The sequence below is a fragment of the Hyperolius riggenbachi genome, chromosome 2 (genome assembly GCF_040937935.1).
Source record: "Hyperolius riggenbachi isolate aHypRig1 chromosome 2, aHypRig1.pri, whole genome shotgun sequence".
Lineage (NCBI taxonomy): Eukaryota > Metazoa > Chordata > Amphibia > Anura > Hyperoliidae > Hyperolius > Hyperolius riggenbachi.
The window spans coordinates 223508027-223530750 of record NC_090647.1 but is presented as its reverse complement, the minus strand read 5'-3'; the positions used below and the strand labels follow the sequence as shown (position 1 = coordinate 223530750).

Below are 22724 nucleotides of genomic sequence, written 5' to 3'. Positions count from 1 at the left end.
ACATGTTGCAGCACCAAATTATTGTCATTGGAGTTCCTCTTTAAGTGGCATCCCTATGTACTCTGTAAAGCACTACATAAGCTTTTACTGCTAAACAAATATATAGTATTAATAATAATTACTGATGCAAGTCCCCATTTAAAGCCCTGCATCAAATATGAATGTGATTAATAGCATACACCCATACTCACCTTTAACAAAAACAATGAACAATCTCAGCATTTTGGGAGTGGTAATTCACATGCCAAATCCACATTTTTGTGCTGCCAGCAAAAGCAGTTACAAACATTATGCATGGCAATTACTGGTTCCAGATTCAGAATTCATCTACTTCAGTAATCCCTAATGTGGAATGTACTGAGGAAAATTCAGTATGAATGGACTGTTCTGAGTAGCTATGGAAAATACAACTCACAAAATTCACTTCCTCTCACTCCTACGTCTGAGTCCAGAGCATCAATAAATAGACAACATGCAATCCTTTCCATGAGCACACCAGAAAGTAGAATAACACACAGCCTCTGGTGCAACTGCCCTGTGCTCATTTCACACAGCATGTATGGACCAGGGGATGCTAGTTTTCTTTAAATAGGAAATGTAGTGATAATAACAGAATAAATAAAATGTCTTATTTTTTACAATATGTATTTATAAAGTTAGTGTTTGTGCATTGTAAAACCTTTCCTCTCTCCGATTTACATTCTGAAATGTATCACTGGTGGTGATAGCTTGCCAGGTGATCTGTATGGAATGTTTGATACAGAGAGTTCTATTCACAGAGGGAGATATTGTTTGCTTGGCAGTTGGAAAAAGCTGTTATTTCCCACAATGCAACAAGGTTCACAAACCGCAAACTCTCAGGAGCATGGTCATGACATCACACTGTGGGACGGCTTTCACCACAATATCAGCCATACAGATGTCCCTGATTATCTTTCAAGAAAAGGTAAAGATTTTTCATTGGAAAAAGGGTATTGGCTAATGATTGCAATGAGGTTCAATCCTCTTTAAAGAGACCCTGTATAAAAAAAAAATCCCCTGGGGAGTTCTTACCTCGGAAGGGGAGGGGGGGGGGGGGAAGCCTCAGGGTCCCAATGAGACCTCCCCATCCCTGTAGCTGCAGGCAGTCTAGTGCTGGCTCCCCCGAAGCGTCCCACAATCCTCGCTCAATAAGCCTGACAAGGCTAATATATTTACCTTCCCTGGCTCCAGCGGGTGGCGCTGTTGTGGCTCTCGGCATGGAAATACTGATCTCTGTCGGGTCCGCTCTACTACGCAAGCGCAGGAGACTTGCGCCTGTGCAGTAGAGCGGACCGACATCGACTGGCTACATCTGCCTATCTCCGAGCTGGAGCCGGGAAGGTAAATATTTACATCCCTGCTGTTCGGAGGGGCACAGCGAGACCGCCCTGGGACACAGGAGGACGGGAGAATTCTCGATAGGATCCGGAGGCTTCCCCCACCCGAGGTGAGTACCCCCCCACGGGAACTGTTTTTAGTTACAGGTTTTCTTTAAATTCTGGTCATGCACATCTTGCGAACTACCGTAGCCACTGCTTCTAAATCACAAGCAATCCCAGAATAATACATTTTAGATCAGTGCCATGGAGCAACACCAGAAAAACAACAACTTGGACTGAAGCGTAAAAGTCAAGGAAAGTGGGGGGTTGGGAGGCATATGCAATAAACTCAATCCAACACGTTTGTTATAAAAAATACAAAAAGATACTTTAATTAATTACTCTTACAAAGAACATTAAAAATGTCGCACATGTAATGCAGCCAGACACTCAGCACAGCCACAACTCGCACGTCCACATACACAACTTGGACTGAACCAGCATCTGGCAAATAATGAAAAGGGCCCCTGCTGAGCAATGACAAAGACTTCCGCAAACAGCTGCCATTCATGTATTTGTAAACATTGATTCTATTGCTACCCTGTAAAATTTAGTGCACTGCAAATCAATGTATAATTGGACAGAGTAATTTTTTAGCAATGTTTAAAGCCCCCTATCACCATACAATTTTATGTCTGATTCGATTCATTGATTCGATTCAATCCAATCCGACATGTCTGATCGGGATGTGATTCGAATTGATTCGAATCCCGATCGGACATGTCGGATTGAATTAAATTGAATCAATGAAGCGAATCGGACAAAAAATTGTATAGTGTAGATGGGGGCTTAAAACACAACCTTATCTATAAACTTTCATCCACAATAAACAGGGCTGAGTAAGGGTTAGGGCCCTTTTACTTTTAATGCGGTTGGCATGCGTTAGTACGCATTTTTTTCCATAGCAGTGCATTGTGAAAAAGATTTCAGTTACAACATGTGAGTTAGATGTTAGAGTGGGAACTGTGCCACAGGAAAACATGGGCATTACTTTGAAAATCAGTTTTCTTTCAATTATAACTGAGAGCAACTGATTAAGTGTAAAAGGGACTGAGCAAAAATCTTAACATTTAAAATGTATGTAAACACATACAAATAAGAAGAATGTTTCTTCCAGAGTAAAGTGAGCCATAAATTAATTCTCTCCTATGTTGTTCTCACTTACAGTAGTTAGTAGAAATCTGCCATTACCGACAGGCTTTGGACTAGTCCATCTCTTCATGGGGGATTCTCAGCATAGCCTTTATCCTAATAAAATACAAGTGTCCCTGCGTCCTGTCCCTGTGTCAGTTCTTTTGCGCTACTGCTCATGTCCTGCACTGACCGCCATTGAGACTGGACGCAGGGCTGGCCGGGCATGTGTGCGCGCGTTTTTAAACGGGCTTAGGTCACAATTTCTTTATAAAGACACTCCTTGAAAAATATTTATACAAAGATGCTGGCTAGCCTACACACTCACTGCACACTTTTTTGGCAGTTAGACAGAGAAACTGCCATTCACTAAGTGCTATTGAAAATAAAGAACACCCTGAGAATCCCCCATGAGGAGATGGGCTAGTCCAAAATATGTCGCTTCTGTCAGATTTCTACTACTTACTGTAAGTGAGAGCAACATAGGTGAAAAGCAATGTATGGCTAATTTAACTTTGGAAGAAATGTACTTCCTTCTTATTTGTATGTGTTTACATGTATTTTAAATTTTAAGATTTTTGCGATAGTGGTCCTTTCAGCTAAGTACACAGATTACATTAAACTTGGCCAAGGGGGGTATTAATCGCCTAATTTGAGAATTTTGAGTGCATCTAGTGTGTGTACAGCAGGAGCCCACTGTCACTTAAAGATCTGGCATGCCAGATCCTTAATAAAGTGAACCAGAGACGAAGCACCCTCATGTTTTTTACCATCTCTGGTTCACTTTAACAACCCGTGATGTCTGAGCAGCCCTCCATCACATTGTTCTCACCACTCCCACACACTCGGGAGCTGCTCCACCAAACGCTGCTCATCATCAATCCAATTTCATTTAACGCGTCACTAGTCTGCAGGCTAACTACAAGTTTGTATACAACTCCCCCATGACATAATGACAGGGATTACAAGTATGTATCTCAGATGAATAAGGGTGGCTCAAGGGATTAAGCACGTGTAAAAACTCAAGTGACCATTGTTGGCTCTAGTGGTATTCTAATTCCTGCTTCTGCTGTAAAGTCCCTACATGATCTCAGAAGAGTCTTCATTCACTTTCAGTAGGAGGCTTATCAGACATCAGCACTAGAAGAGCTGGACTGGCTGAGGTAAAGAATGGAATGCTGGATTGTGCAAGCACAGAACTTAGCTAACCTTTCACAGAAGAATTCTATGATTGCACTAAATAAATGTATCTCCCGACTATCTGTTATTGTAACTTTTCTTGCTTTGTCTCAAATATACTTTTATTGAGCAATAAAGAACAAGCTATTCTGCCTTCTTATCACAGCACAAGTCTGAGTAATGATCTGTGATAACAACATTTCCTAAACTCACATTCAGGCATGAAACCACCAAATCATTTCAGGATAAAGGTGCCCATACATTACTCGATTAGTGGCATCAATATCTGGCAGATTTGATCATAATGGATTGAATCTGCCAGAGATAGATGCCAGATTGTAATTTCTCTTTCTGGACAAGATTGATTGAAACAATCGATCCGGCATGCTGGAAAGATCTTGTTCAAAAGGGCTTGGCTGTGTGTGTGTCTGTAGCAGTGTTCGATTATCTGACAAAAGATAGACCCTTGGCCAGAATCCCCCCCATGTATGATGTGTCCCTCAGGCCTGTGGTGAGTGTAGATGTGCGTGGATATTTAAGTTAAAAAAAAAAAAAAGATTTTAACTTACTCGAGCCGTGTGCTCCTGCCGCATACGCAATATGCGGAAATTGCTACTGCGCATGCTCAGTGCGCTCTCAGCAGCAAGAGTGTGATCAAAGTGCATGCAGCTCGGTCCACGCAAGCGCAGTAGCTGGCAACTGGATGTGATGGGTTAGCTTGATGAGCCTTGATGAGCCCACTGATGATCTATTCGAGAAAAGGAAAAGATTTCCCATGGGAAAGGGGGTATCAGCTACTGATTGGGATTCATGTTAAACCATTTCTATGCCACACAAATAATTGTTCCATATTGCTGTAAAACTGCATATATGATATTGTAAAGACATGGTTCTGTGTGGTATATTAACAGTAGCTATAAAGTGAAGGCTTTCAAAGTTGACCTTAAAATAACAATCTATTGATTACTGCAAGGAGAGCCAGTCAGTATTATAGCTTGTTCTGTCATTGACATAGCATGCAGTGCAAATTCCCAATGTTAATTTAGCCCTTGAACACTACAGAGCCCTGCTGTTTCAAAATGAGTAGAATGTGGTTTGGTATTGTCTTGTGGAAATAAGTTTATATCATTCAGCATCGATAGCACCTTACTAGATATGCAGGCTACCCTTGCAATGTGCAATAATGGGTCTCATACCATCATGGATGATGGCTTTTAAACTGTACAGACAACAAGCCAGATGGTCAATTTTTACCACTTAAAGAGAATCTGTACTCTAAAATTCTTACAATAAAAAGCATACCATTCTATTCATTATGTTCTCCTGGGCCCCTCTGTGCTGTTTCTGCCACTCCCTGCTGCAATCCTGGCTTGTAATTGCCAGTTTTAGGCAGTGTTTACAAACAAAAGACATGGCTTCTAACCAGCTTGTGATAGGCTGAGAGAAGCTCAGTCTGTGACTCATACAGAGCCTGGAGGGGGCTTAGAGAGGGTGTGTATAACTTCTATCCTATCACAAGCAGAGCAGCACATTCCTGCCTGAGCCCAACTAAGCTGACAAAGGAAAGAACATTAGATTATATAACAGAGATAATACAGCCACTGTGCAACTAGGAAAGGCTGCAGTAAGACTGACCACATTAGAACATGTATAGGAACTTATAGGATAGAAGAAATAAGGCTGAAACTTTTGTTACAGAGTCTCTTTAAAGTACCAGGGATCCCTTAAGGACCAGAGACCGCTGGTACAATAACGACAGAATACCGACGAATTGCCGCATATACCCGCCGCACCGCCGTTCACGCAGCAAGCCGGGATCCTCAGGACACCCACTCTGCCATCTCTATGAGTCATGTGAGCCGGTAAGGAGCTGCTTTCATTGGCTCCTGACTGTGTCTATCAATGTAAGCCTATGGGAGTTACTTACATTGATAGACACGGCCAGGAGCCAATGAAATCGGCTCCAGACCAGCTCACAGGGTTCTGCTGTCATAGAGACAGGCAGAGCAAGTGAGCTGCGAGGGGACACAGCGTGGAGACAGCGTCGAGATCGGCGGGAGCAACGAAAACGGCGGATGCATGCTGCTGCAGTGAATTGAAATCTACGCCCTGACAGCCAGGTAACCATCAAAACAGGGCGTAGAGTTCAATGACCTTGGTCCTTAAGTAGATAAATAAGTTCGGGGGGAGGAAGAAGATGGTTCTGCACAATGTCCAAATGCCTGTATTGCGTACAAATTATAAGAACAGCACAACCAGATAACATGTTGGGACATGTCCTGGTCCTTAACCATTTCTCCTTAAAAACCATGACAATTCATTCGCCAATAACTTTATCGTTACTTATAACACTGAAATGATCACACTGAAATAATAGTGTACGTGGGTGTATTTTAACTTTTTGGCCCAAAAGAGAGCGCCACACTTAATTCTCATGTACTGACGTGTTTTAACTTTGTAAATTAATGCCTTCTTGCTGACGCCGGCTTTCATTTATCACAGGCATTGTGATCGGGTTTGGGAACAGCTGCTATCCGTTCACTGATCACGGAATGGTGTAATTGCAATGAAGGCGAACGGGAGCTTGCCCGGGATCGCAAACAGTGACGATAAGTAAACAAATATGCATATCTATGTCCCTGATCTGCAAGTGAGGTTTACAGGGCGTAAATATGCGTAGCAGGGATCCGCAAGTAGTTAATCATCAGGGCTACAATTCCCCAGTTTACTTAGGTACTTAAAGTGAATCTGAAGCCTAAAATAAAATAAAAAAATAGATACATACCTAAGGAGAGGGAAGGCTCTTGGTCCTAATGAGCCTTACGTTCTGCTCCCGGTGTCCTCGGTCTCCAGCAGGCTCCTCCATTTGTATCTTCCGCCGGCGGAGATTTCGGCAATCTTCGGAAGCACTTGTGATTCTGAAGACCATTTTTTCTGTACTGCGCATGGTTTAGCTATTTTCACTGAGGGATGGAAAAACTACAAAATTTCATGGACTGGAAGAATGATGGCTATATGTAGATAGGATTGTGCTAACAAATTGCTGTTTCTGTTTAGAGTATTACCTGTGCCCATAATAAAGTTGTTCGCTTACAGTCTGGAACAGGTGTGTCTGAGCTAATAAACGCCTTAGAGCACAGAGAAATGCATTGCTTAGATGCAGAAACAGTGAGGGAACAGGAGTTCTCCACCAGCGATACAATTTGTCCATTAGGTTTGCTCAGCTGGCAGCATGGAATGTTAAGGATAGTTTGTCCCCTGGGTTAGATAAGCTCCTCAGTCTCAAATTATGACTTGATCCAATTCACTTTTTCTCTTAGGAGATATTTTCACATTATAAATAATATGCTATTTAAGCCACCAACATGCAAGAAAATATTCTTGCTTGCTAATTTTGACCGCCCTTTTCACCTACTTTTTGGTCCTTTTGCAGAGCACAAAAGTTATTTTAACCCGAAGATGAAAAATTATCTCCTAGGATAAAACTGGGAAGAAAAATAGAATTGGATCAGGCCCTATATTTCCTTCACACATTAACACATCCCTACAAACTTTTTCATAGAAAAAAAGACTATTGCAGCATGACTTATAGTCTATAGGCTAAATATTAAGCAAGTATACATTAGGATCTGTACACTCCTATATGCAAACCTTTATAGGAAATGCTCCATTTCCTCCAGCTTATAACATGGCCCATTCAGGTTGTGGAAGGAAAAGGGTTTGACCACAAGATATAAAATTATGTTATGGTAATAAGTTCACATGATTTAATCTTCTCAGAGGCAACAGAAATGTCTCAGCTGCAGAACACTACCGATATCTGCAGAATAGGAAATTGCTCACCTGGGAAAACATTCCTAGAGACTGTAACACCTCAAGAGTAAGAGATCTTATAGAGATATATCTCATTAAAGATAGCACTAGCTATATGGATAGATGGGTGGAAGAGTCAGAAGTACCTATCAGCATAGGAGTCATGGAGGCAAAGTGCCAGGAACATTTGAATAGCTTCTCGATGTATAGCAGAAAAATAAATAAGCTATATAATATTAGCACCTACTATGTGCTGGACAAAGTGTTTACAAGTATTCCTGCAGAATGCTTCTGCCCCTGGATTCAACCAATGGGTATTTTCCTTAATGTGTGGTGGGATTAATCAATCGCAAAAGGAATTAAGTCATGCTACCACTAAACATGGTTGATGCTTTATTCCTTATATCCTATTCCAGGTACAGTATTCCCAAAAGAAACACTAGGAACCTACTATGTACATTTTACAGATGCTCCATAGTACACCACCTCCTTGTGGAGGTCAATCAAATACACACCAATTAAAGAATTATTAATAGAACTGATAAACTAAAAATCTTAATACATACTTATAAAAGAAACAGTCTAATTCCAGAGATCTTAGCTGGAGGGGGATTTTTAGACTATTCTGCATGATAACTGATTGTACTGATACACTCATTGAATATGTTTAGCATCCTTCTATCAGGAAGGGAGAGGCCCTATCCCAATGTAATGGACGGGAAAACTTTGAAATTAAGCCCAGACTTTGAATTTAATTTTAAAGTTTTCACCGCCCACTACATTGGGATAGGCTATCCTTTCCTGACAGATACTTCCGCCCTCACCTGCTCCAGGTCACTTCCGCAATCGTAATGTCACTGTCTGCCCCCTGCCAGCAAGATATACTAGCGTGCATCTACTGATTCCCCCCCAAATGATGATTGTCGTCATGGCAACGGCAACACGTCCGTGATAAGCGACATGCCCTTGCCCCAGGATCATCTGACAAAGGTGTTTGCCGAAACACGTAATGACGCTGAGGGTCCACTGGATCTAGGATCCGCCCACACCTCTGCAACTGATCATCCCTCACATTGGACACCGCGCTGCTGGCCACAGACCAGATATACCCTCTGCATTGAGGAGAGAGGGGACCCTGTCCTTTTCTGAGATACGCGCTTGTGAATTTGTAATCTTTTAAGTAAGTTTTTATGTGTGCAATAAATGATCCCCTTTGGTTTTACGCTATGAAGCACTCTATTCCTTTCTAGTTTTTTTTTGAACAATCCCAAGTCTTCAGCAGCATTCCCTAAGAGCACTGGAGGACATTGTGGGCACTGGAGCTTTGTAGAGCGTAAGAGTGTTTGTTCATGTGGAAAACTGCAGTGTTGCACTGTTTAAAGCTGACCCAAACCAAACATTTTTTTAAATTCAAAATATTTAGTTGAAACACTGACACATACAAAGATAAATAAACACTCCTTCAAGCCTATGAGCATTTCAGTGCATGCTTTTCACCCTTCTCTTTTCATTACTAGGGTTATACTGGGTGCAGCCATTAGCAATTCCTCCTTTGCTGGACACCATCTACTTTACCAGTTTGCCGGATCCTGTCCCGGCAATATGAAAGGAAGGGAGGGGTTCCTCCAATAAATGTAAAATATTTTATATTTGTCATCATGCAGCTGAAAAAAGGCTGCTATTTATTATTATAATTTAGAAAGTAGATTTTATTTCTGAAATCTTGTATTTTTAATTTGGGTCCACTTTAATACAGTGCAATACTATGGGCCATCAAACTACCACTGCTCCCCCAATACTATATCTTAATTCAGTCAATAATTGAGAGTTCCATTTTCTTTTCAATGCTTCAGCAAGCGAGCACAGACAGCTTCTAAGCTAGATCAAAATGCACAGTACTCAATAGGCAGGGACTTGCATGCAATAAGCATGCACAGGAAGCATAGGTCTCCTCAGTTAATGCAGGTACAGTACTTATGGGGCTTGATTCACTATGCGGTGCTAACCTACTTAGCACGTCTAAAGTCTTTAGGCGAGCTAACCAGGGCGCTAAGAAGGTTAGCATCGGTTTTCTCAATCAGATCGTGCGCTAAGTACCATGCACAAAGTTTTGCGCGCGCAAAGTCCTATGCGCGCTAAGACCCATAGGCTGTAATGGGCACTTCGCATGGAGCGCCCTGCGCAAATTAGCGCACGAAAAGCTCGTTTAATCGTGCTAAGGGGGTTTTCACAGGCGTGATAACAGTTAGCACCGCTTTGTGAATCAAGCCCATAGTGTGTCTGTCCACATTTCTATGGAGCCCAGATGATACTGTAGCACTGCAGCCATGCACAAGCAAGTTACAGATGACAGGGAATTCCCACAATAATCAGGCAGAAGTTTTCACAGGAAGCATAGGTCTCATTGGCTTATGCTTTTGAGGTAATCCACGCAGGCCCAGAGTAGTGTGCAGATAGCGGGCAGGCTACAAGTGGCTGCGCGCCCTCCCACTGACTCATGGGTCTTTGGCCTCTTGCACACTGCAAGTGATTCCGATTCAGATTCCGCTTTTTAATCAGTTTTTACATCCGATTCAGATTCAGATTTGAAGTTTGCTCCCTGCGCACTGCAAATCGGAATCTGAATCGGATGTAAAAACTGATTAAAAAGCGGAATCTGAATCGGAATCACTTGCAGTGTGCAAGAGGCCTTTAACTGACAAATTACACATGCTCCCACCCACTTTCCACTACAGCACCGTATAGAATACCGCAATGTTTACCATAACATAAGTTTTATTATATCGTAGTTTACTATACCAGGCATTATTCCCGTATACAGTACTTATAATGGTGTTTGGCTGGAACCTTGACATTTAGTTTTCTATACTCAAAGTTTTACTATATCAGAGTTTACTATAAAGGATTATACTGTATTGATCTTATCACTTGCTCAAATAAGATCTGAAGTGAAAATTGCATAGTATGTACCAGGCGTTAGTTTTCATTTGGAGTGACACTAACCCCACACCATCCGCCCATCTCCAGGCAGGCACAGTGCGAGACAGGGCTGGCACTGCAATAAGTAGTGGCTTTAGCAAGAGACAGTATGGAATACAAATTGTATTTCTGTAGCAGTGAGAATGGATACTTTCTATCTCTTTTGTCCCCTAGTTTGTGGACACGTTAAATAGAGAAGTATGCAAGAAGTGTGCAATAAAGGCCAGTAGTTTGACAGTATGTTACCTTTTTAACTGTAGAAAGTTAACAAAGTGACTTCAATACACCACTCGTCACTCTTGGCAAAAGTAGCAACATAACAGCCTTTCCTTCATTTTTGTCTGGTTGTGTAATTGCTCAGTTATGTACAAACCAGGCTGCAATTCACAAAACACAATCAATGAAAGAGGAAAAGCCTTAGGCCAGGGAAGACAGAGAGCACAGTGTCTACAAGAAGCTGCATGCTGGGTGTGACTTTTACCACTAGACACTGTTTGTGACATTCTCTGTTAAGCAGGCAGTGCTATGTAGCACTAGGGGACAGACACCAAAACAGCTGCAAAAACTACAGTTACAGATGCCTGTTTAGTGACAGGCACACAGAGTGCAATTTGACAACTATGTGTTTGTCTGAATACATAAATAATGTACTAAGAGCAAGGACAACATAGCAACAATATCTGGACATGTAAATATGCTCTAAATTCAGAGAACTTGGCAAGTGGCATGAGGCCCGATGCACGAAAGTGCGGCAATATCGCCAAGCACAGACGTCGCACAGCAATATTAGCCTTACTAATGACACTGTGTACTGCGAGTTACGCTATCAGCGCTTTCCACGGTACTTACCTAATACGTCTGTTGCTATTGTCATGGACGTTACTAAGTCTGTAAGTTCTCCCCATGTCTGCATAGGTTTTGTCCAAGCGCTCCAGATTCCTGCCATATCCCAAAAAACATACAAATGTCACTCTCAGGCCCCTTTTACACTCTTGCGGTGCGGTGGGTTATTTTACCGCACATCACCGCTATGCTAATGAAAGCCTATGGGTGCCAGAAGTTGCCAATCTACTGCTCAGACAAACCGACGTTACCACGCGACCTTTGCGACGACATGTGGCAGACCGGAAGTCATGTAAGTCAATGGTGACATAGGGTTTGCCAAAATGTTGGTGTTGCAACATTGTGGCGCTCATGTGCAGAAGCGTATTCTTACAATACGCTTCCAAACACTTCCGTATCTCCAAAACAGGAAGTGACCACAAGCGAGCGTCACTTCCTGTTTGGATCTCGACCAGAAGGGGATTACTTACACGGTAATCCTCGAAGGCCTATTTTTGGCGGTACGGTGCCACCAATACACAGTCTGAGGCCTCTTGCACACTGCAAGCGATTCAGATTCAGATTCCGCTTTTTAATCTGTTTTTACTTCCGATTCAGATTCAGATTTGCAGTTTGCTCCCTGCACACTGCAAATCGGAATCTGAATCAGATGTAAAAACTGTTTAAAAAGCGGAATCTGAATCGGAATCGCATGCAGTGTGCAAGAGGCCTGAAGCCGGCCTGATGGACAGTAAGGCTGGTTTCACAGTGGGACGTTACAGGCGCACGTTAGAGCAGCCTGTAACGCAGCCCACCGCACAGTAATGAAAAATCAATGGGGCTTTTCACAGTGCGGACGTTGCGTTACATTGTAACGCTGCGTCACAAGGCAACGTACTGCATGCAGTACTTTAGACGCGGCTGAGCCGCGTTAGACTGCTTGCACATGCTCAGTAATGTTGGGGAGGAGCGGAGAGCGGCCAGGCACATGGCTAATTAATATGCACTGCACGTTATGACGTGCAGTGTTTACTTCCTGGAGCAGCCGCTCTGTGCGGCGATTGGCCGGCGGGACCACGTGATGCCACATGCGCACAAGAGTGCGCATCACGGCATCACTGACGCCAGAGTGAGCTGCACAACGCGGCTCACTCTGACGTCCAGATCCAGCACCACCAGGCGTTGAGTTAGGGGGACGTTATGCGACCTTAACGCCCCCTCTAACGCAACGTCCTGGTGTGAAATTAGCCTTTAGTGATGTGACTGTGTTCTCTGTAAAAGCACTTTGGAAGATGTCAGCGCTATATAAATACTTAATAAAAATAATTATAAAGTAGGACAGATAGGGGCCACTACCATATTCCTTTCAAGGCAACTTTACTTACAGCAGCATTCCTGAAAATAAAAGTAACTTATTGGTAGACAAATTGTGTATACTTACCTCCGCTTTGGCAGACTACATGTTTGCAAGAATACTGCAGGGATCTGGCCACTGGGTCCCTGCACTGTCACAGTGTGGAGGTTGCAGGTGCAAACTGTTTCGGGCCACACACACCATATGCTGTTATCCCCACCAGCAACACAACAGCCACAAGCATAGCCATGTGACGCCAATCCTAAATCAAGGTTTCTGAATTAGCATATAATTAGCAGCCTAATAACCTTTATAGAAAAACATTTCTTTGTTGCAGCTGATACAAATCCTGCAATAAATCAGTAGAATGTTTACTTCCTGCTTTCATAAAAGCAGACATATTCTTAACATCCTGGGTTTACCAATTATCTCTCCACCGTGGCAGTCAGCTGACACTGCTGAGGGACCAAATTACAACTTGTGCTTAATCACAGATGATGGTGAATTAGCCAGGCTAAACTCTCTAAAGACATACAGGGTGTATTTCTATAGGTTTTCCTTCTGTCCTGTGCAAGAATTTTAGGTCCACTTTAAGCATAACCCAACATTTAAAACTGCAGAAGGCTTACTGCAGCATCATCCTCAGATGAAATTGTTCAATGGGATGTCTGTTGTGGAGGAGAGACAGTGATAAGTATCTCAAAGAACTATCTCCTGCCAGTTTCTGAAATAGTTACACAACAATGGTGAGAAGTAATCTATAGCAACTTTTTTTTTTTTTTTTTACACTGTTTGAAGCTCTAATTCAGTCCACATTTTAATATATCTGACAGTAAACTTGCATTACGGTAATTAGCAATGTACAATATTTTTTACTTCCCACACCTGTACTCTGGGCTTTATCCCTTGGATGACAGTTTGAGGCTGGCTTCTGTCTACAGACACATTGCTAGGCTAGAGGCTAATGGCACGTTTTGTTAGACTTTGTTCCCCTTTATAAATCGCCAGCGCTATCCCTGAGCAATTTATTGAGCTTTTTTTAAAGCGCATCTCCCAGCACTTTTCGCTTAGAAAAGCACTTTTCTAAGCACTTTTGCTCAGCCAAGATTTTTTTCACTTCCTGACGTTACTCAGGAAGTGAACTCTTTAACCCGGAAATGAATAAATACAATGCATTTATTCATAAAAGTGCTCAGAAAATCGCTATACAAAGCAATTTTTCAAGCGCTTTGCAATTTCCCCATACTTTCTATTGAGTAAAAGCACTCAGAAAATGGTACCTGTAGCGCGTTTGAGATTAAATGCTTACACGTGAACACTGTCATAGGAAATCATTACACAAGCGATTTTAGGGCTATTTGCAAAATTGACAGCGCTTAAAAAAAAAATAAAAAAAAAAAAATCAGCAAATGCTCATAGTGTGAACGAGCCCTTAAAAGAGATCTGGGACGAGGGATAGAAGTGCAGTTCTACTTACATGGGGCTTCTTCCACCCCTGCTGTCTATCAGGTCCCTCACTGTGGTTCAGTTCTGCTCCAGGGTGCTGCTGCCCCCTCCAAAAGATCAGCAAGTCGCACTAAGTCATGTAAGCGGGGCCCTGGCGACGCTCCTACTGGATTGTGCTCCCATCGGCAGCAGCATTCTGCGCATGCGCAGTTAATAAAGACTTAAGCTGCGTATGTGTAGAATGCAATTGAGGGGGAGCTTTGTGATGTTTTGGAGGGGGCAACAGCACACTGAAGCAGATTGGAACCACACTGAGGAACCTGCTAGACGGCAGGGGAGGTGGAAAAAGGCCCAGGTAAATTAAACTGCACTTCTGTCCCTTGCCTCAGGTTTCCTTTAATATGTGGAGGGTGGAAGGAAAGATGCACAGCGCACAACAGAGTGGCACGGAGCAGGCAGGGTAAGGAAGAGGGGAACGCCTTCTGCCTCAGTCAGGCCAAGAATATCCAATACTCCGGTGACCACATTGGAGGCTACTATATACACACTACATTATTGGCAGAGGTGGTCAATACCAGCTGCCTCAGCGGAGAACAAACTAACGTGTGTACAAGGCTTTAAGGAATTCTGTAAGTAATCACGTTCATTTTTTTATTGACCCAGTCAGTCTCCCCATTTCCATAGGATATTCTACTTTCATATGACAATCAAGTATTGCTGAAGATCCCCATAAATAAGGTGGTACCAGTTGATTAGACATACTGTTACTCCCCTGTCAAAACATCAATAAGGCCTTTTTCAGATGTACAGCAAAATGCTGTGTTTAACACACCTTCTGGTTGCAATATAAGCAGCTGAATGGAACTGTCAGTGCCACACACGTGTCAGTGGTGGATACCAGGGCTGTGGAGTTGGAGTCAGCGCAATTTTGGGTCCCCAGAGTCGGAGATTTCATAAACCGAGGAGTCGGAGTCGGGTGATTTTTGTACAAAATCCACAGCCCTGGTAAGTATTAGACTAAGGAGTCTGAGTCAAGGAGTCGGAGCCATTTTGAGTACCCGGGGGCGGAGTTGAAGTCAGTGGTTTCATAAACTGAGGAGTCAGAGTCGGGGTTGGAGTCGGAAGATTTTTGTACCGACTCCATAGCCCTGGTTGATACTTACCTCAGCAAAGGGAAGCATGTGGGTAGTCCAGTCTTCTTATGCCCCTCCATTGCTGCATTATTGAAAATATTTTACATTGATTTTGAATATGGTGCGACAGCGCTTCCCTCTGTGTACAAGTGTGGCCACATTGCCCAGGCACAAATTACGGCCCATGCCTGCGCAGTAGCACTGACGCACTTGTGCATGGGTTTTTCCTCGGTAGACAAATGGCCCAGGGCTACTGTGGCCATTTCTTCTGGCCCCTGTGCAGCACGGCCATGCTCGCACACAAAGGGGAGCACGGGTGTGAAGAAAAAGAGAGAGTCCTGAACAGTAGTGGAGGGATCTAGAAAGATTGGTGGAAGAAGCTGGAGCATTCAGTGACTGCCCTCTACTGATGTGTGTATTTAGTTTTTGTTTTTTTATAACTCCAGATTCGCTTTATGTGAGATACTGTCTATAAGGTACCTTTCACACTTTTCCTGTTGCGGTGCAATGGAGACTATATTTGCATCGGAACATGATGCAATTATATTACTAAGGCACTTCCCCACTGGCACACATTCATTGCAGTGCAACAAGTCTGTATGGAATAATGCACAGCATGCAGTGCATTATCGGCTGATGTGCATGGTACTGGTCTATGGACTTTATGCTGCACTGCATAGGTCAAGACAAGCAGCAAACACAGTCAAAGTGTGAAAGGAGCGTAAAAGTTCTAGTCAGGCTCAATAAACCTCTGCTTTTGGCCTTATTGCTATTATTCCCAGTAATATCCTTAACCACTTAAGTACCAGGGGTCTCTGCCCCCTTAAGGACCAGAGACTGCTAGTACAAGAAACGGCGGAATAACGACGAATCACCATCCACGCCACACGCTGGGAACCTCAGCCACCCACTCTGCCATCTCTATAACAGCAGAGTTCCTGTGAGCTGGTCAGGAGCCGCTTTCATTGGCTCCTGACTAGTCCTGAACGATTTTAGGAAAAGATTGAATTGCACGATTTCTGTCAGAAATTGTAATTTCGATTTGATTCACGATTTTCAATACACAACGATTGATCAGCACACTGATGGTGAGCATGAGTTCCCCCAGTATAGATAGCCACATATAGGTGCCCCCAGTATAGTTTAGCCAGTTATAGGTGCCACAGGACAGGTTATTATTATTATTATTATTATTTTTTATTTATATAGCGCCAACATATTCCACAGCGCTTTACAAAGCACAATAAGACGACAAGGGGAACATAGATACAACTAACAAATATACAGCAGAGTTCCAAGCAGCACAAATATTGTTACAAAAACAGTAAACATTAGGAGGATGACCCTGCCCTTGCGAGCTTACAATCTAATGGGTAGTGGGGGACACACTAGGTAAGGGGGTGGAGGATGGATGATGCAGTGATTCTTTGCCTCTGATTACATTGTGACAAATAAGTAAATAAAGGGCTATAGAATGTTATAAGCTTGTCTGAAAAGGTGTGTTTTAACCAGTATATAGGTGCCACAGTATAGGTTAGCCAGTGCATAGGTGCCATAGGACAGGTTAGCCAGTGTAATAATAATAATTGCAGTATTTGTATAGCGCCTTTCTCCTGTCTGACTCAAAGCGCTTGCGAGGCAGCCACTAGAGCGCACTCAGTAGGCAGTAGCAGTGTTAAGGAGACTTGCCCAAGAAAATCCTTACTGAAATAGGTGCTGGCTTACTGAACAGGCAGAGCCGAGATTTGAACCCAGGTCTCCTGTGTCAGAGGCAGAGCCCTTAACCATTACACTATCCAGCCACTGCTGGTGTATAGGTGCCACAGTGTATAGGTGCCACAGGACAGGTTAGGCAGTGTATATGTGCCTGAGGACAGGTTAGGCAGTGTATATGTGCCTGAGGACAGGTTAGGCAGTGTATATGTGCCACAGGACAGGTTAGGCAGTGTATATGTGCCACAGGACAGGTTAGGCAGTGTATATGTGCCACAGGACAGGTTAGCCAGTGTATATGTGCCACAGTATAGGTTAGCCAGTGTATATGTGCCACAGTATAGGTTAGCCAGTGTATATGTGCCACAGTATAGGTTCGCCAGTGTATATGTGCCACAGTATAGGTTAGGCAGTGTACATGTGCCACAGTATAGGTTAGGCAGTGTACATGTGCCACAGTATAGGTTAAGCAGTGTACATGTGCCACAGTATAGGTTAGGCAGTGTACATGTGCATGTGCGACAGTATAGCTTAGCCAGTGTATATGTGCCACAGTATAGGTTAGGCAGTGTATATGTGCCACAGTATAGGTTAGGCAGTGTATATGTGCCACAGGACAGGTTAGGCAGTGTATATGTGCCACAGGACAGGTTAGGCAGTGTATATGTGCCACAGGACAGGTTAGGCAGTGTATATGTGCCACAGGACAGGTTAGGCAGTGTATATGTGCCACAGGACAGGTTAGGCAGTGTATATGTGCCACAGGACAGGTTAGGCAGTGTATATGTGCCACAGGACAGGTTAGGCAGTGTATATGTGCCACAGGACAGGTTAGGCAGTGTATATGTGCCACAGGACAGGTTAGGCAGTGTATATGTGCCACAGGACAGGTTAGGCAGTGTATATGTGCCACAGGACAGGTTAGGCAGTGTATATGTGCCACAGGACAGGTTAGGCAGTGTATATGTGCCACAGGACAGGTTAGGCAGTGTATATGTGCCACAGGACAGGTTAGGCAGTGTATATGTGCCTCAGGACAGGTTAGGCAGTGTATATGTGCCACAGGACAGGTTAGGCAGTGTATATGTGCCACAGGACAGGTTAGGCAGTGTATATGTGCCACAGGACAGGTTAGGCAGTGTATATGTGCCACAGGACAGGTTAGGCAGTGTATATGTGCCACAGGACAGGTTAGGCAGTGTATATGTGCCACAGGACAGGTTAGGCAGTGTATATGTGCCACAGGACAGGTTAGGCAGTGTATATGTGCCACAGGACAGGTTAGGCAGTGTATATGTGCCACAGGACAGGTTAGGCAGTGTATATGTGCCACAGGACAGGTTAGGCAGTGTATATGTGCCACAGGACAGGTTAGGCAGTGTATATGTGCCACAGGACAGGTTAGGCAGTGTATATGTGCCACAGGACAGGTTAGGCAGTGTATATGTGCCACAGGACAGGTTAGGCAGTGTATATGTGCCACAGGACAGGTTAGGCAGTGTATATGTGCCACAGGACAGGTTAGGCAGTGTATATGTGCCACAGGACAGGTTAGGCAGTGTATATGTGCCACAGGACAGGTTAGGCAGTGTATATGTGCCACAGGACAGGTTAGGCAGTGTATATGTGCCACAGGACAGGTTAGGCAGTGTATATGTGCCACAGGACAGGTTAGGCAGTGTATATGTGCCACAGGACAGGTTAGGCAGTGTACATGTGCCACAGGACAGGTTAGGCAGTGTACATGTGCCACAGGACAGGTTAGGCAATGTATATAAGCCACATTATAGGTTAGGCAGTATATATGTGCCACAATATAAGTTAGGCAGTGTATATGTGCCACAATATAGGTTCGGCAGTGTATATGTGCCACAATATAGGTTCGGCAGTGTATATGTGCCACATTATAGGTTAGGCAGTGTATATGTGCCACATTATAGGTTAGGCAGTGTATATGTGCCACATTATAGGTTAGGCAGTGTATATGTGCCACAGTATAGGTTAGGCAGTGTATATGTGCCACATTATAGGTTAGCCAGTGTGTAGGTGCTGCAGCCTCCAGATCCCCCTCACCTCTGAATTTACCTGCTCTGCTCCCTTTCCCTGCTTGCAGCCCCCTCCTCCAGTAAGTTCCCATTACAGTCGGGCTCACCGCATTGTACGCTGCGCAGTGAGCCGCATGGAAAAGGCAACGAGTGTTGCCTAGTAATGGTGGCTGCCAGGAAGTGATGTCACACTTCCTGGTACAGGCTGAGAACGCTCGCCGGCTCTTTCCTGCGGCTCACCATGCGGTAGTGCAATGCGGTGAGACCGACTGTAATGGGAACTTACTGGAGGAAAGGGCCGCAAGTAGGGGAAGGGAGCGGAGCAGACCAGGCGGCAGCGACAAAAACCGCCGCATTGACGATCCCAAGATCATCATTGCCTTGATGCCAATTTTCGGTTTTAAACCGAAAATCGTTTAGCCCTGACCCTGCCTATCAATGTAAGCCAATGAGAGCTGCTTACGTTGATAGACAGGGTCAGGAGCCAATGAAATTGGCTCTTGAAGCACTTACAGGGCTCTGCTGTTATAGAGACGATAGAGCGAGTGAGCTGCGGTGGGGGACAGCGGCAAGATCGTCAGGAGCTACAAAAGCAGCGAGAACATGCGGCGTCAGTGTATTGAAATCTACGCCCTGGCAGCCAGGAAGCCATCAAAACAGGGCATAGATTTCAATTAGCGCAGTCCTTAAAGGGACTCAGAGCTCACTAAAATAAAAAGATTTATACATACCTGCGGCTTCCTCTAGCCCCATCTGCTTGGATCGCTCCCACGCCACCATCCTCCGATATCTGCAACTCTGGCCCAAGGTCCTCGCACTTCCGTCAGTCGGAGCCAGTCTGACGTAAGGGAAGGGCGCCCACTACGTATCTCTCCAGCAGCTACTGGAGAGATAGCTCCCAGAGATAGAACTTCTCCTGCGTAGACTGGAACCGACTGTCGGAAGTGAGGGGACCCAGTACCCGAGCTGCAGACATTGGAGGACGGCGGCGAGGGATGCGTTTTCTACCCCTAACACAAAGCAATGACTCAGTGTGAAATAAGCCTAACAGACATTGATGGGCAATATGTCTATATCAACATTCCTGAACAAAACAGGTGGTCACAGCAGACTTTTTTGGTAAATTGGTTTGTCCCCATGCACAGCCAGAAGCCTCCTGATTCTCCTCCCCTCCACAGAACTGTATATGCAGTCTGGATAAGGCCTCATTCACACCAGGGCCATTTCTGTGTGCTTTTCACAGAGCATTGCTCTGTGCGTTCTGTAAGGTATTGATTTTACCATGTAGTTCAATGTGCCTGGTTCACATCTATGTGCTGCGCTGAGCTGATTTACAAAAACATAGTGATGCATACATTTCTGTGAGTTGAGCTGTAAAGCTCATAGAAGCGCATGCGTTTTCTACCCGTAATTAGAAAAAAAAATACGGTTCTTTTCCATTAGCCGGGCGCAACCACTAGGTGGCGATAAAACTCCCAGCAGAGTTAAATCTTTCCTTACTATCCATGACAGCCTGGAGGGGGAATAGTAATTAACGCCACCTAGTGGTTGCGCCCGGCTAACGGAATAGTACCAAAAATACATTTTCATATGAAAACAGAGCTTTATTGACAACTGCTACAATAAGCAAAACATGCTTAAAAACGCACTGAAATGCGCACTAAAGCACGCACAAACACATGCGGTTTTTATAATGTGCTTTTACAAGTTTCTCAACACACCCAATGTAATCGAGACCTTCGTTGGCAAAAAATGATCAAAACGTCATTCTAGTGTCTGTACAGTACATGCTTCCCTGACCAATTAAGTTTATTCCATTACTTTCTGTCAGGGCAACACAGGAAGTCATGGGACCTTAGAGCTCCAGTTCTGCCACAAAACTAATGAATGGATTTTTCTTTTCCTCTAATGAAGAACTGACTATCTGGTTAGCAATTACTTGTATAGTTTATTTCTATTTTCCTGCATGTATATGTGCTTGGAGTACATTGGGCCTAGAGCTGAAGTACTTTGCGGAGGCAACATCTATTATGAGAAATGAATTGCTTGTACAAGTCTGAAAATCACCCTGTATAAAAACAAAATGTTTTCCCACCCTTCTCATTCCACAGTGATGATTAGCACAACATACTCTCACCACACTGATCAGACATAAGCCTGCAAGTATAAAGAGAGCAGACTACAGTATCCAGCAGTATCCAGCCATATAATATGTACACTGCTAGGAGTTCTACAGTATCCAGCCATATAATATGTACACTGCTAGGAGTTCTACAGTATCCAGCCATATAATATGTACACTGCTAGGAGTTCTACAGTATCCAGCCATATAATATGCACACTGCCAACAATACTGGGCACTGACTGCTGTGGTCACGATGGGTGGATAAAAAGTAACTATTGAATACAATCACATTTCAGTGACTACAGTGCGGAACTCTTCTGGCTCTCCCAGTTCCCACTTCCTTCCCACAACAAGCACTTTATTCTCGCACTGATAGCCATGCTAGCCTTACTTTGTTCCCCTATTTATTCTGGGTGTGTCCCACTGAATGCCCCCACTATGTACACTAATGCTGGGTGTGTCACATTACAGCGCTGCACTCAGATAAAGCGGTGCCAGCCGTCTCTCACACACCTCTTCTTCCTCACCCACACAGCGAGACAAGCAGCAACTTATAACCTACCAGATGCCGGGGGAGATCAGGCGACGCGTCCATAACTTGTAGAGTAATCAGCAGCAGCACTCAACAGCGGCGCTCACTTACGTGCCCGCCCCTAACACCAGGCAAAGCCAAGGCCCCTCCCCTGACTCTGTACGGACTCTAGAGACCCCGCCCCCGTACTGCCCAACTATACCGCCCCTCCCCCGTCACCGATCCGAGCCAGGTAATCTCCGCTACACGTGTCCGCTACACAGCGCTGGGGACTGCTGTCATGTCACGTCTCGCTGCACCTGGGGCTGGCTGGGACTCGCAGCCTGGGAGAGAGAGGGAGCTGACAACTATGCTTGACTGATAGTTCTAGCGAAACATAACAGTGAAAATGCTATTGTTAGTCACATCAGATAAGATAATGTAATTGATGGAGGGAGAAAACTGACAAAATGTGCAAATTTATCCTGCAGGAGTTTTTTTTTCCTGCACACAAAATCTGCATTCAAGTGTGAACTAGCCCGTTGATAAACTTGAGTTCTCAGTTGAAATCAGTTTTTCTGTGCAAAGCTTGGTGTACAGAGGTGCCAGAGTAGAATAAAAACGTTTAAAAACCGTCTAAAAGAGGGGGATGTTCAGGTGGAGTTACCTCCCTCAAAAATATAAAACTCAATTGAGTCACATATATCAATACAGCGCCTCACTCAGGGCCGGATTTGTACTATTTACCGCCCAAGGCCCACTATGACCAGTTGCTGTCGCCCCGCCCCCCACCAACATCTCAACACCCCCAAACTTACACACACTTTTTTCCCCAAGGAAAAAGTCTTAAAGTAAACTACACAAAACAATTAATAAAAAGATCCTCCTGGTATCCACTGTTCCTTCATTGGGACCCTCTGAACATATTCAGACCCCTCACTGCAGGCTGGGATCCTCTTCTTCCTTGTGGCTGCACTTCCTTGTGGCTCCTTGTGACTGCAGTAACTATGGAAAGATGCATATCATTTTAAAGCTCTCTTTCTCCTCTTTCCAATGATATATAAACGGCCACC

General features: G+C 44.1%; 1 protein-coding gene across 1 annotated transcript in view; it reads right to left on the bottom strand.

Moving 5' to 3' along the window:
• Positions 1-21797, bottom strand: part of SEPTIN10 (septin 10) — a 119825-nt gene extending 98028 nt beyond the window's left edge. Inside the window, exon 1 of the mRNA XM_068268233.1 lies at positions 21703-21797. Coding sequence (XP_068124334.1) covers positions 21703-21735 — 33 coding nt within the window. The 5' untranslated portion in view covers positions 21736-21797. The remainder of the gene's footprint in view (positions 1-21702) is intronic.
• Positions 21798-22724: the final 927 nt, after the last annotated feature.